The sequence below is a fragment of the Saccostrea cucullata genome, unplaced genomic scaffold, assembly GCF_032062105.1.
Source record: "Saccostrea cucullata isolate Sc308-1 unplaced genomic scaffold, CSIRO_AGI_Scuc_v1 ctg2123, whole genome shotgun sequence".
Lineage (NCBI taxonomy): Eukaryota > Metazoa > Mollusca > Bivalvia > Ostreida > Ostreidae > Saccostrea > Saccostrea cuccullata.
The window spans coordinates 25001-40865 of record NW_026919020.1 but is presented as its reverse complement, the minus strand read 5'-3'; the positions used below and the strand labels follow the sequence as shown (position 1 = coordinate 40865).

Here is a 15865-nt window from a genome sequence, read left to right as displayed (position 1 = left end):
GTAATAAATGAAATTTCAAATGTAAAATTTTTTTTACACATATCAAAGTTAAACTTTTTCATTTATGGGCATAATGCAGGCTTAAAATATAAGTAGAACTGTATGTTTTGCATTTAATTTTTGTGTAATAATTATTGTGATTTTTTATTTCATGGGAAGCTTCACATTTACTTCCAGCTAAGAGTCCCCCTGTCCCTGACTCCACGACCCCCGTAAATTCTGTCAGCGTCCCCGCCTACGCTGGTAAGGTGTACATTTTGTTTGCCCTCCATGATAACTTTGCCACCATTGTGGCAGGACAGGAGAACAGTTTCAGGCTTCATATCATGCAGATACTGACTTCCTACCTCAAAATCCCAGCCTCCAGGATAACCAATCTACAGGTGGAAGAAGTCAAAAACGATGACGATGATGGTAAAGATTGACAGAAATTTGTTGTTGTCCAAAAACTATTAAAGTTAGATTTCTTTATAATCACTTATTCTTAAGGGGGCTTAATTTTCTTTGTTTAAGAGGTATGAAGGGACCCACCAATTCTTGACCTCTTTAAAAAGTAAAAATTTCTAATTTATGACTACTAATCATTTCTTCATCCATCCATTCACAAACCCGTACAGTAAAACAAGTTTATAGCAAACAACCTTATAATGAATTGACACCTACAGGGAAGTGATTTTCATTCCCTGGTCTTCAAATTATACAAAAAACTGAACTGATATAATGAATGATGTGTAGAAAAAAGTTACATACTTTTTCTACACTAAGCAAAACAATTATTGACAAATGTGTATAAAACTAGGTCATTTAAACAGTGGAACTTGATTTATTAAATTCAGCAACAAATAATTTGAATGGTAAAACATCTTTTTTATGTTGTAGCTGGCAGTATAACCATCAAGTTTGAAGTCTTCTCTCGAGCTCTGGACTCGGAGCCCACCATGGGAGAAATCATCTTCCAGCTGAGGGAGGCCATCAGATCAGGGTCACTGGTCGTGACCTCTACTACTGGGCAGCGATTGGTTGTGGACACCAACTCATTTGCATGGTCAACATCGGAACTCAGAACTGAAATTGGTATGCCCTAAAGATTTTAAATCTCCTTGCTTTCTGATAACAATATTCATTTTGAAGATTTTTTTATTCTACTGCTATTGATCTTACAAGGTCACTTTTTAAAAAATCTATTTCTATGTATGTTTAGACAGTGGAGCTAATTACACCATGTTCATCGTATCTGGAGCAGTAGGGGCCTTTGTTCTGATCATCATTATGACAGGGATTGTTATCTATCTGATCAAAACCAAGGCTAACAAATCCCAACAGGTCACCCAGTCTCCTACGCCATATGGACCCAACATGCAAGGTAAAAAGCATCTTAAGAGTGATACAATGAAGATTATCATAGTGACCCATCATATCAGGTCATCACATAACAATACAGTGCATGTGATAAAGAAGTATATTGTAATATTTATAAATTTGTTCAGTTTGGATTATAAGGTAATGTAATTTAATTTCATGAGAATCACCAACCACAAAAAATACCTTTTTTTTTTTTAGACGCATAACTTCTTTTTTTTTGCTTTTTCTCAACTGTATGTGCTGTACTTGTAATACAGGTGTGGATGTCCCCCGCCCCATGGTGGGGAAAACCAACAGTACATCTGGTAACTGGGTGGAGACTGAGGCTAACACAGTGGACAGTGTCTCTGATGCTGGTCAGTATGTCCAGTTAAAAACGTTGGAGAAATCATTGAACATTGATTAGGATAATTTACTGCATGCATAGCATCATATCTCTGCAAGTAGAAAGAAGTGTGACTGATAGTTTTGTTCTGCCTTTCTTCCTTCAAATTAACACATTTGATTAAACAAATAAAAAATGTTTTTCAGTCTTGTACTTTGAATTTTACATATATAATGTACTGAATGATATAAGGATAATCTATGCCATTTCGTGCATATTTGAAATTTTGGTGATTTTTTTTAAGCCTCAATTTCAATAAATAAAATTTATTACCCTTTATGAAAAGAGTTGTAAAAAGGGAAATTAACTGCTGGATTTAAAATTTTAATTACAAATGAACTTCGAATTCAGAAAATTTTTATTTAAAGGCCAAAATGCAATTTATGCTGAGTTAGATGGGGAAAAAATAAAGGCAGGCGTAGGTCTTAGTGAAGATGCCTCATATTAATATTACTCCATTTTAGGGTCCTCATGTTTGGGAATCTGCATTAATTTGCAGATATAGTGATATTAAAATGAACAATGTATACAATTGCAATAATCTGGTTGTGGAAAAGGCACAATCATACACCATGAAAGAAAATTGATATAAATGTTAAGAACTGTTTGTATCCAATACAAAAGCAATGCCATTTTATGATAAAAATAAAAAATATCTTCAAATTCCTATTACCAGTAACCTATCTTGTTGAAATGAGTCATTGTATAAACTAATCTTGATTTTTTTTTTTTAGACACTTACAGAAGTTACTCAGCTAAACCTCTGTCACGCCTCCCTCCCATTCAGTAGGCAGAAGAAGAAAATTCTGTTCAATTGCTCGGATGGATCTCTTATGACTCTTGTTTTATTATTCAGTGATGTACAGATATGTATATCTGATAAAACATTCTGTCTTAGAAATGTATATCTTTGATTTTACACAAGAAGAATATTCTGTTTTATTTAGAAAAATGATATTATACTAAAACTTAACTTTAAATTCTTTAGATTATGATTATTAATATATGATGTTTTATACAAATATGTATTTCTTTGTTGAAGTAAAAATAAAATTGTTTCAGGAAAAAAATAAAGAATTGTATATTATGTTTACAGAGCCTTGGCTTGAGAGGGGTTATCCCCTCCAAATTAAAAATAAGAGGATGTTGTGTTCTTTTAGTTCTTGTAGGTGTAAAAATTGAATTAAAAGTTCTGTCTATACCGATTAATTTAATAGAAGCTGCTATAATGCTATAATGTACTATTTTTTAATCAGATATTTTTGGGAGAGCCCCCCCCCTTTGAAAAGAAGGAGAGGGCTGCATTATTGCAGCTACATGTAATTTATATAGATCGTCAGATTTGCATCAGGCATAGGGGTTAAGTGAAAGCATTTTTGGAGATTTCCATGCCTTCAGATATTGGTCAGTATAGGTTCTGTTTAATAGGCTAGCTGAAACACAATCTAGGCGTCAGAAGATAGAGGCGAACAACAGAAGCTGACAAAGGAAAATGAAGGAGGAAAGTGAAAAAGTTGCACTCTAAAAGCATTTTTAAAAAAGATACATAGTTTTTCTTCATACTTTTTAGTCAACCATGTGGCGCAGTGGTTAGAGTGTCAGCTCTAGAGTCGCTAAGTAAAGAGTCGATCCTAACATCACTGGTTCAAATCCCACTGTGGGACGTGGAGCCCAGTTCTTATGATGAGACCGTATAAGTCGAGGTCCCGTGTCGCTGTAGGTGCTGGCACAAAAAAGATCCCTCAATGCTCAGTGGTCCTAAGTGCAGCTTTCCGCCGACAAGTGGTGGCGTCTCAATATGAGTGAAAAATCCTTGAGAGGGACCTTAAACAACATATAATCAATCTTCACCTAAGCCCTGTGCCAAGACCTTTTTGCACCATAGGATTGTTCCCCTCCTTCATACTGCAGAACATTAAACAGAAGTTACTTGATGCAATTTTTATTTTTTTCATGATTTCCCACATACATGTACCACCCCCTTGTGATCAGCATTCCTAAAGATCTCTGGCCATTAAAAGGATATATATCAAAGCCAAAATGTTTACTGCAAAATGTGTTTTTGTCATGAGATAAAAAAAAAAAAGAGCTCTAGGGTATTACATGTATAGGCAAAAGACTAATCACAATGTTATGACGAGCAAGAGTGCTTCTTGCAAAATTATGGATTTTGTGGCCCAGTTTGGTTTTATGGTGGGCTCTATCAATCATGTAGTGTAAATTGTGTAACTTCTGTTCTGTTTTGTTGATGTATGATCAAATCCTATTTCTCTTGCTTTTGACTTCAACTTTCCCCTATGACATAGGCGTCGGAACCGGGGGGGGGGGGGGGGGGGGGGGGGGGGGGGGGGGGGGGGGGCTAGGGGGGCTTAGCCCCCCCACTTTTTTCCCAAATTTATATATACTTAGTATATTATAGACATGGAACATTGTTCAGTAGGTTTAGCCCACCCACTTTCCACAGAAACGTCGCATTACAGGTTAAAAATGGGGAAAGTGGTGGTTTTTGGATTAAAAATGTGGTATTGAAGTCCCCCCCCCGAAATAGGATTTTCGTGTTTGGGAGATTTCCTTTTTTTTTTAGCTCACCTGAGCCGAAGGCTCAAGTGAGCTTTTCTGATCACATTTTGTCCGTCGTCCGTCCGTCCGTCTGTCTGTCTGTCCGTCTGTCTGTCCGTCTGTAAACTTTTCACATTTTCGACTTCTTCTCAAGAACCACTGGGCCAATTTTGACCAAACTTGGTACAAAGCATCCTTGGGTGAAGGGGAATTTAAATTGTTAAAATGAAGGGACATATCCCCTCGCAAGGGGAGATAATCAAGAAAAGACAAAAATAGGGTTGGGTCATTAAAAAATCTTCTTCTCAAGAACCACTGGGCCAGAAAAGCTGAAACTTATGTGGAAGCATCCTGATATAGTGTAGATTCTAAATTGTTCACATCATGACCCCCGGGGGAAGGGCGGGGCCACAATGGGGTATCAAAGTTTTACATAGAAATATATAGGAAAAATCTTTGAAAATCTTCTTCTCAAGAACCACTGGGCCAGAAAAGCTGAAACTTATGTGGAAGCATCCTGGTATAATGTAGATTCTAAATTGTTCAAATAATGACCCCCAGGGGAAGGGCGGGGCCACAATGGGGAATCAAAGTTTTACATAGAAATATATAGGAAAAATCTTTGAAAATCTTCTTCTCAAGAACCACTGGGCCAGAAAAGCTGAAACTTATGTGGAAGCATCCTGATATAGTGTAGATTCCAAATTGTTCACATCATGACCCCCAGGGGAAGGGCGGGGCCACAATGGGGAATCAAAGTTTTACATAGAAATATATAGAAAAAATCTTCGAAAATCTTCTTCTCAAGAACCACTGGGCCAGAAAAGCTGAAACTTATGTGGAAGCATCCTGAGATAGTGTAGATTCTAAATTGTTCACATCATGACCCCCGGGGGAAGGGCGGGGCCACAATGGGGTATCAAAGTTTTACATAGAAATATATAGGAAAAATCTTTGAAAATCTTCTTCTCAAGAACCACTGGGCCAGAAAAGCTGAAACTTATGTGGAAGCATCCTGATATAGTGTAGATTCTAAATTGTTCACATCATGACCCCCGGGGGAAGGGCGGGGCCACAATGGGGTATCAAAGTTTTACATAGAAATATATAGAAAAAATCTTCGAAAATCTTCTTCTCAAGAACCACTGGGCCAGAAAAGCTGAAACTTATGTGGAAGCATCCTGATATAGTGTAGATTCTAAATTGTTCACATCATGACCCCCGGGGGAAGGGCGGGGCCACAATGGGGTATCAAAGTTTTACATAGAAATATATAGGAAAAATCTTTGAAAATCTTCTTCTCAAGAACCACTGGGCCAGAAAAGCTGAAACTTATGTGGAAGCATCCTGGTATAATGTAGATTCTAAATTGTTCAAATAATGACCCCCGGGGGAAGGGCGGGGCCACAATGGGGAATCAAAGTTTTACATAGAAATATATAGGGAAAATCTTCTTCTCAAGAACCACTGGGCCAGAAAAGCTGAAACTTATGTGGAAGCATCCTGGTATAGTGTAGATTCTAAATTGTTCACATCATGACCCTCGGGGGAAGGGCGGGGCCATTATAGGGAATCAAAGTTTTACATAGAAATATATAGGAAAAATCTTTGAAAATCTTCTTCTCAGGAACCACTGGGCCAAAAAAGCTGAAACATATGTGCCCATGGAAGGATCATGGGGTAGTGTAGATTTCAAAATGTCTAAATTATGATCAGTGGGGTAGGGTGGGGATGCATTATGTATAACAAGGGGGAAATCTGGTAAAGAACAGAATGGTCAAAGCTTCTCAGGTGAGCGATGTGGCCCATGGGCCTCTTGTTTTTTTAGCTTGTCAGGTTTTTCTGGAGGTATTTTTTTTGTTTAAACTTAGCCCCCCCCCCTTTCAATTTCCTTCCGACGCTTCTGTATGATCAACTTTATATATTTATTACAATATAGCTAGTAATGTAGTAAGAAATTAACATTCATATCACCTTCAGGTACGGATCCAGAATTTTTTTTCCAGCTAGGGTCCACCCCAGTAAATAAAATCAAATCCAGAAATTTCACAAGCAAAAAAAAAATTAAATCGCTGATAGTCCTTCGGGGGGGGGGGGGGGTTAAAAATAATATTTGTATACCGGTATTATACAATCGAATGAAAACTTTTTATCAGGCTGAGATTTCATTTTGTTTTCATTTTGTGCTTTTTTAAAATTTTGCAAGTCTTGTATCGAAATGTGGAGTGATCTTTCCTCTTCACCCCATCATTGATATTGGTATAAGTACTAGAAGAACTGTAATAAATTGATTGATTGTATTGTTTAATATCCCTCTCGAGAATTTTTCACTCATATGGAGACGCCGTGCACCATGCACTTGCCGTACGTTGGAGAGCTACAAATTTTGTCCTATATACCAGTACTAGGACTTTGTAACTGTTCTATGTACTGAGTTTTTTTTAAATTGATCTTTGCCTTTTTATTTTGTACCTTTTCTTTTACACCAGTCCACAAACACCATCCTTTTTGTCGTAAAATGGAACATTATCCCCACCCTAAAAAAAAACAAAACTCTTTGTTGTGTTAATAATTTGTGAAAACTATCCTTTTATTTGATCTGTCGTTAATTCCCAGTTAGGTACCAATTATTTTTTCTAGCTGTCCCTTTTTACAAAAACGATGCAACATTCTTCCTGATTCTACGTAAATAGACGCATCCATATCCGGCTTTTTCGAACCGTCTCCGATTTGTAAATTACAAATTCAAAACTTCCCGCCGAAATTTGGATAAAGAAGTTCGACAGCTGTTCAAAGGATAAACAGTGCTAAAATTTATTAACATGGCACAAAAAAGTTCCGGTAATGTCAAACTGTACAAAATTGCAAAACTGACACCTCAACCATTATAGTAAGTACGATCGTTGGTGGAGGCATGAGAAAATTGTTCAGGGGTGGAGATCGCATATATGGCAAGAAATTGGTACTGCGTTTTTAGGTGATACTTTTGTACCCTAGGGTACACCCCTATTAATTGTATGGAGAAAAGGTTACAAAAAGGGTACAGTACAAAACCATAGGAAAATGAAAGTAGATTTTTCTTCAAGATATCTTTGAGTCTCTAAGGTACAGTGGGTACAATGGGTACAGGTGTTTTCATTGGCTAATAACAGAAGAGTACACGCCCACTCATTACCTGTCTGAATAAGGAATCAGTTACCTGTAGTCTGCCTTGAGGGTAATTGCTACTTGCTACTGACCGCTACCTGGTGTTTTCATAGTGACAAACTTTTGTTTTTACAGTGATTAACTGTTTTATTAACTGTTTTAATGTGATTGACTGCCGTTCTCATAGTGGTGTTTTCATAGTTAGTATCTGTTGTGATACCTGGATTAAATGCCAAATGGGTAAGTTTTAGCTCATACTTTTCAACTTTTTTAGTTATGTGAATTCTTGGGGTAAACTATAAACCACTTAAATTAATCAAGGCTCCTTTTTTGGAGATGTCCAACAACTTTTTTTTTTATTATTATTTTTAATTATCAATCATATAAATTATTTCTCTTTACTGTGGAAAGGTCATTGTAAAATTAAATAGTATCAAAATTTTAATTTTTATGAATTTGTTATTTTCAAAAGAATTAAAATTATCAATCATGTAATGTTATTAATTCAGGTATTTCCATCCACACATATTTTTTTTCAAACTGCATTTCCTAATACCAAAAATTTGTTCCGAAGAAATTGTTACTAGATATGTGAAACCCAAGGAAAAGCAGGGAAATGAAAGCATTTTAATTACACAATATGTACAAAAAAGAATATGCCTGAATACAACAGTGGAATAAGTACCCTTGATGTTTAAAGTATGTAGATGAGTAAATACAAAAGTGAAAATCCTGAAATTATTTTACACAACAATTATTTGTATTAATTACTAGTAAGTATCTTAAAATGAAAACAAAAGTATCACCTAAAAACGCAGTACCAATTTCTTGCCATATCTAGGAGATCGACATGATAGCACGGATAATAATAATCGAGATTCGGAGGCTTGATCAGTTGATGATCATGACAGTGATGGATATGTAGTTCATTTGTTTAATTAAGCAGGTCTAGTGCAATCAGTACATTTAGCTATGTAGGTAGAATAATATACTGTTGTCTGTTAGTTTAACTTTATCATGTTTATTAAGTTTATTTAGCAAATTGATTACCATAATATTCAACAGGTCCAGTCCAAAGACTATTAATAGCTACGTAGGTATATTTTAATCTACCCAAAGTAGCTATTTTTACCTACTTTCTGCTTTACTTGCATTTTGTGGCCAAACGGCTGAACGGCGCAATATAGTGAGTACCATATTTCTTGATACAGTTACACTGATGATGGATATGACAAAAATTGGACCAAAAAATGATTACTTCGTAAATTAACAATTTTGCATAGAAAATAATGTAAAATTAAAGATTTCGGAAGTAATCATTTTTTGGCCAAAATATCGTCGTATTCATCATTCAATAGTGTGAGTGTATCAAAATATATGGCATTCACCGGCATGTTGCGCCGTTTGGTCTTTTGTTCACAAAATGCAGATAATACAGAAAGTAGGTAAATATAGCTACTTTGGGTAGGTTTAAATACCTATTAATAGCTACGTAGGTAGAAATAGTCTTTGGACTGCATGGACTTGTTCAACAATTTGATTCTTGATTTGAATGAAATCAATACATGTACTTCTTTGCGTATGAAACACGGAATCCAACAATACCCAGATATCACTGTCCAGTCATATACTCATATTGAATGATTGTTTTCCAGTGTGGCATTTGTATTTACATGTAGCATTTGGTCAGTAAAAGACCCTTTCTGTCCTTCAAACTTTAAAGCAACATGTCATACATGCATGTGTTTGTTGTGATATGACCAAATGGAGTTAATACTATGAAAATATTTAAAGCATGAAATAAGTAAAGCTAAACGGTGCTACTATTATTCTACGCAGCGATCAATATCATTATGAAGATTAAAACTTGCTTTGCCTGTCCAGGGTCCATATGTGATTATTCATCATTATTGTTTACTGCATTGATTCTCGTGAACAATCATTGCATAAGATTGGTTAGTATTGTACATGTAAGTGGTATTGCTGGGTTCTGTATTTCATCAGCAAAGTACATGTAGGTATAGTATAGTCATGTCAGTTCTAACCAGGTGGATACCGTATTCCTTAAAGATCCTCACTGTAAAACATGGCCATGTTATGTATCATTAAATCAAAGTAGTGCTGCTCTTTTTAGCTCACCTGAGCTGAAGGCTCAAGTGAGCTTTTCTGATCACATTTTGTCCGTCTGTAAACTTTTCACATTTTCGACTTTTTCTCAAGAACCACTGAGCCAATTTTGACCAAACTTGGTACAAAGCATCCTTGGGTGAAGGGGAACTTAAAATGTTAAAATGAAGGGCCAAGTCCCCTCATAAGGGGAGATAATCAAGAAAAGACAAAAATAGGGTGAGGTCATTAAAAAATCTTTTTCTCAAGAACCACTGGGCCAGAAAAGCTGAAACTTATGTGAAAGCATCTTGGGGTAGTGTAGATTCTAAATTATTCAAATCATGATCCCAAGGGGGTTGGGCGGGGCCACAATGGGGAATCCAAGTTTACATAGAAATATATAGAACAAATCTTTAAAAATCTACCTCTCAAGAACTACTGTGACAGGAAAGCTGAAACTTGTGTGGAAGCATCCTTTGGTAGTGCAGATTCTAAATTGTTCTAACCATGTCTCCTGTGGGGAGGGCGGGGCCACAATGGAGAATCCAAGTTTTACATTGAAATATATAGGAAAAATCTTTGAAAATCTTCTTTTCAAGAACCACTGGGCCAGAAAAGCTGAAACTTATATGAAAGCATCCTGGGATAGTGTAGATTCTAAATTGTTCAAGTCATGACCCCCGGTGGTAGGGCAGGGCCACAATAGGGAATCCAAGTTTTACATAGAAATATATGGGAACAAACTTTTAAAATCTTCTCAAGAACCACTGGGCCAGGAAAGTTGAAACTTATGTGGAAGCATCCTTGGGTAGTGTAGATATTAAATTGTCAAAATCATGACCCCCGGGGGTAGGGGGGGCCACAATAGGGAATCCAAGCTTTACATAGAAATACATAGAACAAATCTTTAAAAATCTTCTTCTCAAGAACCACTGGGCCAGGAAAGTTGAAACTTATGTGAAAGCATTCTTGGGTAGTGTAGATTGTAAAGTCTTAAAATCATTAAAGGGAAAGGGGTAGTGGGCATGATAGGTATAGCAAGAGGGGGAATCTGGTAAAGAACTGCATCACCCAAGTTACTCAGGTGAGCGATGTGGCCCATGGGCCTCTTGTTATTGTCTAAATTACACAAATGATCATTTTTAGCTCTTCTGAGCCAAAGGCTCAAAGAGCTAATGCTATGGCCATTTGTGCGGTGTGCGTTGTGCGGTGTGCGTTAACTTTTTAGAATATTGGCCATAACTCGAGAACCCCTTGGCCAATCAGTGTCAAATTTGTCACAGGGTATCCTTGGCCCAAGGGCTACCATTTATACTAAAATAAGGGTTGGGACCCTAAAACAAGGGGAGATAATCAGGAAAACAAAACCAAAAGTACTGGTTGCAAAAAAATCTTCTTCTCCAGAACCACCAGGCAGATTTTCACCAAACTTACATACAATGATCAGGATATGTTGAAGATTAAAAATTGTTCAAGGCATGACCCTGGGGCAAAGGGCGTGGTCTCAAGGTCACTTCAAAGTTGACCTAAATTTACAATTAATGAAAATGTCTATATTTTGCTTACTATAAGGACTAGGATCATCAAATGTTGTAAGTTGATGCATCTTAGGACTTCTAATCATGTTAACTCAAAAGTAGGTCACGATAACCTACTTTTTTAATTTTGCGGGCATTTGTTTTCAAATTGATTTGAAGGCATATTTTGGACACTTTAAGGCCTATGATCATCAAACTTTGTCAGTTGATGCATCTTGGGTCCTTGAACAATGTCAACTTAAAAGTAGGTCACCCTGACCTACTTTTTGAACTTTATGACTTATCCTTTTTAAAACATTTCATCCCATTATTTCAGACACTGAGAGGGTTAGAATCATCAAATCTTGTAAGTTGCTGCATCTTGGGAGCTTAAAACATATTTAAGTAAAAGTAGGTCACTGTGACCTACTTTTAGAATTTTGCAGGCATTTGTTTTCAAATTGTTTAAAAGGCATATTTTGATTACCTTCAGACCAACGATCATCAAACTTGGTCAGCTGATGCATCTTGGGACTCTGAAAAATGTCAACCAAAATGTAGGTCACCGTGACCTACTTTCGAATACCCAGGTACTTAGTGGCTTAGAATCATCAAACTTTGTGAGTTGATGCATCTTGGATTTTCGGAGAGTGACGACCAAAAATTAGGTCACGGTGACCTACTTTCAATATTTTATGGCTATATTTATGTATCTCCAGTACTTATCAGCTTAAAATCATCAAACTTTGTCAGTTGATGCATCTTGGGTTTTCGGAGAATGTTGACCAAAAAGTAGGTCACGGTGACCTACTTTTGACATTTAATGGCTATATTTATGTATTTCTGGTACTTATCGGTTTAGAATCATCAAACTTTGTTAGTTTATGCCTCTTGGGTTTTCAGAGAATGTCGACCAAAAAGTAGGTCACAGTGACCTACTTTTGAATGTCTCAGGTATTTATTGGCTTAGAATTATCAAACTTGGTCAGCAGATGCATCTTAGGCCTCTGATAAATGTCAACCAAAATGTAGGTCACGATGACCTACTTTTGACATTTAATGGCTATATTTAAGTATCTCCAGTACTTATCGGCTTAGAATCATCAAACTTTGTCAGTTGATGCATCTTGGGTTTTCGGAGAATGTCGACCAAAAAGTAGGTCACGATGACTTACTTTTGACATTTTATGGCTATATTTAAGTATCTCCGGTACTTATTGGCTTAGAATCATCAAACTTTGTTAGTTTATGCCCTTTGGGTTTTCAGAGAATGTCAGCCAAAAAGTAGGTCACGGTGACATACTTTTGAATATCTCAGGTATTTATTGGCTTAGATTATCCAACTTTGTCAGAAGATGCATCTTGAGACTCTGAAAAATGTCGACTAAAATGTAGGTCATGATAACCTACTTTCGACATTCTATGGCTATATTTAAGTTTCTTTGGTACTTATTGGCTTAGAATCATCAAACTTTGTCAGTTGATGCATCTTGGGTTTTCCAAGAATGTAGACCAAAATGTAGGTCAAGGTGACCCACTTTTAAATATCTCAAATACATATTGGCTTAGAATCTTCAATCTTAGTTTGTCTATTAATGCATCTTGAGTCCTCAGAAAACTTCAATCTTAAAGTAGGTCACCGTGACCTACTCATGGTTTTTTTTTTGTAGCTTTATTAAAATATCTTCAGTCCTAATTGGCTAAGAATCATCAAACTTTTTATCAGTTGATGCAACTTGGGTTTTAGGATACTTAGGGTTAGAGGCTTCAAATACAAGTGATAGGTAGTACAATTTATCAGAAGAGCGATTCAAGGCCCTTTGGCCTCTTGTTAGTTACCTTTCTCTCTTGCTAGCTGGAAAATCAAGGCAACTATTGAAATAGAAACAAAAACAGAAGAACAGAAAAACTTTCGTAACAAGAAAGGAGATGGTTATAGATTTGCAGTGCTATTTAGAGATGACAGTGCAGAAATTAGAGGAGTGGCATTTGGCATCATGGCGAGAGAATTAGAGTCTGAGATTGAGAACAACAAGGTAAACTGACTGACATTCACTGTGTTTTTAGCTCACCTGAGCCGAAAAGCTCAAGTGAGCTTTTCTGATCACATTTTGTCCGTCTGTTCGTCTGTCTGTCTGTCTGTAAACTTTTCACATTTTCGACTTCTTCTCAAGAACCGCTGGGCCAATTTCAACCAAACTTGCTACAAAGCATCCTTGGGTGAAGGGGATTCAAGTTTGTTCAAATGAAGGGCCACGCCCTCATTCAAGGGGAGATAATTGGGAATGAATAAAAATTTGGTGGCATGTTTTAAAAATCTTCTTCTTAAGAACCACTGGGCCAGGAAAGCTGAAACTTATGTGGAAGCATCCTGGGGTAGTGTGGATTAAAATTTGTTCAAATCATGACCCCCAGGGGTAGGGCGGGGCCAAAATGGCCGACCAAAGTTTTACATAGAAATTTATAGGAAAATTCTTTAAAAATCTTCTTCTCAAGAATGACAAAGCCATAATTCATCATATTTATAAGAAAGCATCCCCAGGTAGTGTAGATTCAAATTTGTTCAAATCATGACCCCCGGGGGTAGGGCGGGGCCAAAATGGCCAACCAAAATTTTACATAGAAATACATAGGAAAGTTCTTTAAAAATCTTCTTCTCAAGAATGACAAAGCCATATTTCATCATATTTATATGGAAGCATCCCCAGGTAGTGTAGATTCAAGTTTGTTCAAATCATGACCCCCAGGGGTAGGGCTGGGCCAAAATGGCCGACCAAAGTTTTACATAGAAATATATAGGAAAATTCTTTAAAAATCTTCTTCTCAAGAATGACAAAGCCATATTTCATCATATTTATATGGAAGCATCCCCAGGTAGTGTAGATTCAAGTTTGTTCAAATCATGACCCCCAGGGGTAGGGCGGAGCCAAAATGGCCGACCAAAGTTTTACATAGAAATATATAGGAAAATTCTTCAAAAATCATCTTCTCAAGAATAGCAAATCCATGATTGGTCATGGGACTACTATGGGATTTAAACTTTTCAATAATAAACCAATTTCTACTTTTCCTAGCCACAGTGTTCAGGTGAGCGATGTGGCCCATGGGCCTCTTGTTTGTTTCATATCCTCAACCATTCTAAATCTGGTAAAAAAAAAAAAATTTCTGTTGCGTATGGTGCAGGTTATTATGTTTATAAATTGTACCTGCTTTTCTATGTCTATACAAATGGAATAAAACTTAGCTCTCCTATATGTGCATACATGTATATTAATTCAAGCTTTTACATGAAGGTGTTATATAATATAAGACCACTTTTTCAAAAACTGTATGACAATGTCTTTTTGATATAATAAATCAACATGTTTTCTTGAATGGAAAGAAAACATTGAAAGGCATACAAAATAGTAATTATATAGATTTGATAAATATTGATCATGTTGATGTGGAACTTTATTACTTGCACACATAATTAATCAAAATTAATACTAATTATTGCTATTAAATTTTATGGAAGAATAATAATACTAAAACCATTCACATGATATATTTATTATAAACATTCAAGCTTCATTATTGAGAATAATATGCATTGTTTAGATGCATAGATGCATAGATGATTAATATCTAGAGATGCATGTTTTGGAACAAAAGGAGAAAATATGAGAATGTTTCACATTCTGGTATGATTTTATTAATTGTTAATACACATTAATATTTTTTAGGAGTACTTTGTTACTGGAATAAGGGCAGATTTGAAGAAAGCAAACAAAGAGTACAAGAGCCCCCACAAATATGAGTTGAAGTTTAATAAGGGAAAGCCTTTAATTGAACCTGTTGATGGCTCTTCCCAGTCCCTATCTCAGGACAGCGGCATTAGTGAGGCGGCAAGTGTGAGTAGTAGCGGTAGTAGCTGGAACACAGAAGATGCTGACACTAGAACATTCATTTCGACCCATTGCCACTCGAGGAGGTTCTCAAAATACCTAAACCCTCAAAACCTTTTGGTAAGCTCACAGAAACTTGAAACACAGAAACTTGAATATGCAGATGTTGCTAATTTTACCCAATTGGAAAGGCTAAGGCCCTTAAATTCTAGACCCAGATACTAGTAAAACCTGTTTTTTGAAACTTCCCCCGATACCAAAGATCACCTCTGTTCTTATTGGGAAATTTTCAAGTCCTCAACGTAATTAAATATAATAAAACTATTTTAGTACACAATGATAAAGCAGTTTTTTAAACTAATGTGTAATCTTTTTTTAAAATTTACAGATACATTAGGTGTGGTGAAAAGACCCTCTGGAGCAGATTTCCAGTATGATGATAAGGCGTAACAAAAAATTATGTTTGTTTACGGTTACCCGACTGACCCTAATTTTCATCGCCGACCCAAACTTTTTTTTCGTCGTAGAAATCCGGAAGTTACTGGCCGGTCAGTTTAACTTTTACATTCATCTTTGAAATCGAAATTGAAAGTACAAAAACAAAACCAGCGAGTTCAATTTCTACAACAACGAGTTCGTTGCAATTTGCTTAACATTGCGTGGCAGTTGCAGGGGTGTGCAACTAGCATTGCCTGATGCCCGGTGCTACCGTTTTTGGGGTAGTAAAAATTAAAATTATGCATATAATACATGAGAAATACAAACGGTATTTTCACTCATTGTTTTGCTATTTAATTTCCAACTAATGAAATTTTTTCAGGCAGCATGCTCCAACTGTTCTTAAATTACTTTAACCTTATCCATTTTGAAGTACTACCTGACTTATTAATTACTTAAAA

General features: G+C 36.2%; 2 protein-coding genes across 2 annotated transcripts in view; both read left to right on the top strand.

The window, feature by feature from the left end:
• Positions 1-2757, top strand: part of LOC134277467 (uncharacterized) — a 42181-nt gene extending 39424 nt beyond the window's left edge. Inside the window, exons 42-46 of the mRNA XM_062759801.1 lie at positions 178-414; positions 880-1074; positions 1202-1363; positions 1620-1718; positions 2482-2757. Of these exons, the coding sequence (XP_062615785.1) occupies positions 178-414; positions 880-1074; positions 1202-1363; positions 1620-1718; positions 2482-2537 (749 nt within the window). The 3' untranslated portion in view covers positions 2538-2757. The remainder of the gene's footprint in view (positions 1-177; positions 415-879; positions 1075-1201; positions 1364-1619; positions 1719-2481) is intronic.
• A 4294-nt stretch (positions 2758-7051) lies between these two features.
• On the top strand, positions 7052-15409 carry LOC134277434 (uncharacterized). Its single transcript, XM_062759772.1, has 4 exons — positions 7052-7196; positions 12935-13115; positions 14805-15086; positions 15355-15409. Exons 1-4 carry the CDS (start codon positions 7129-7131, stop codon positions 15361-15363), a joined length of 540 nt encoding a protein of 179 aa, XP_062615756.1. The 5' UTR covers positions 7052-7128; the 3' UTR covers positions 15364-15409.
• Positions 15410-15865: the final 456 nt, after the last annotated feature.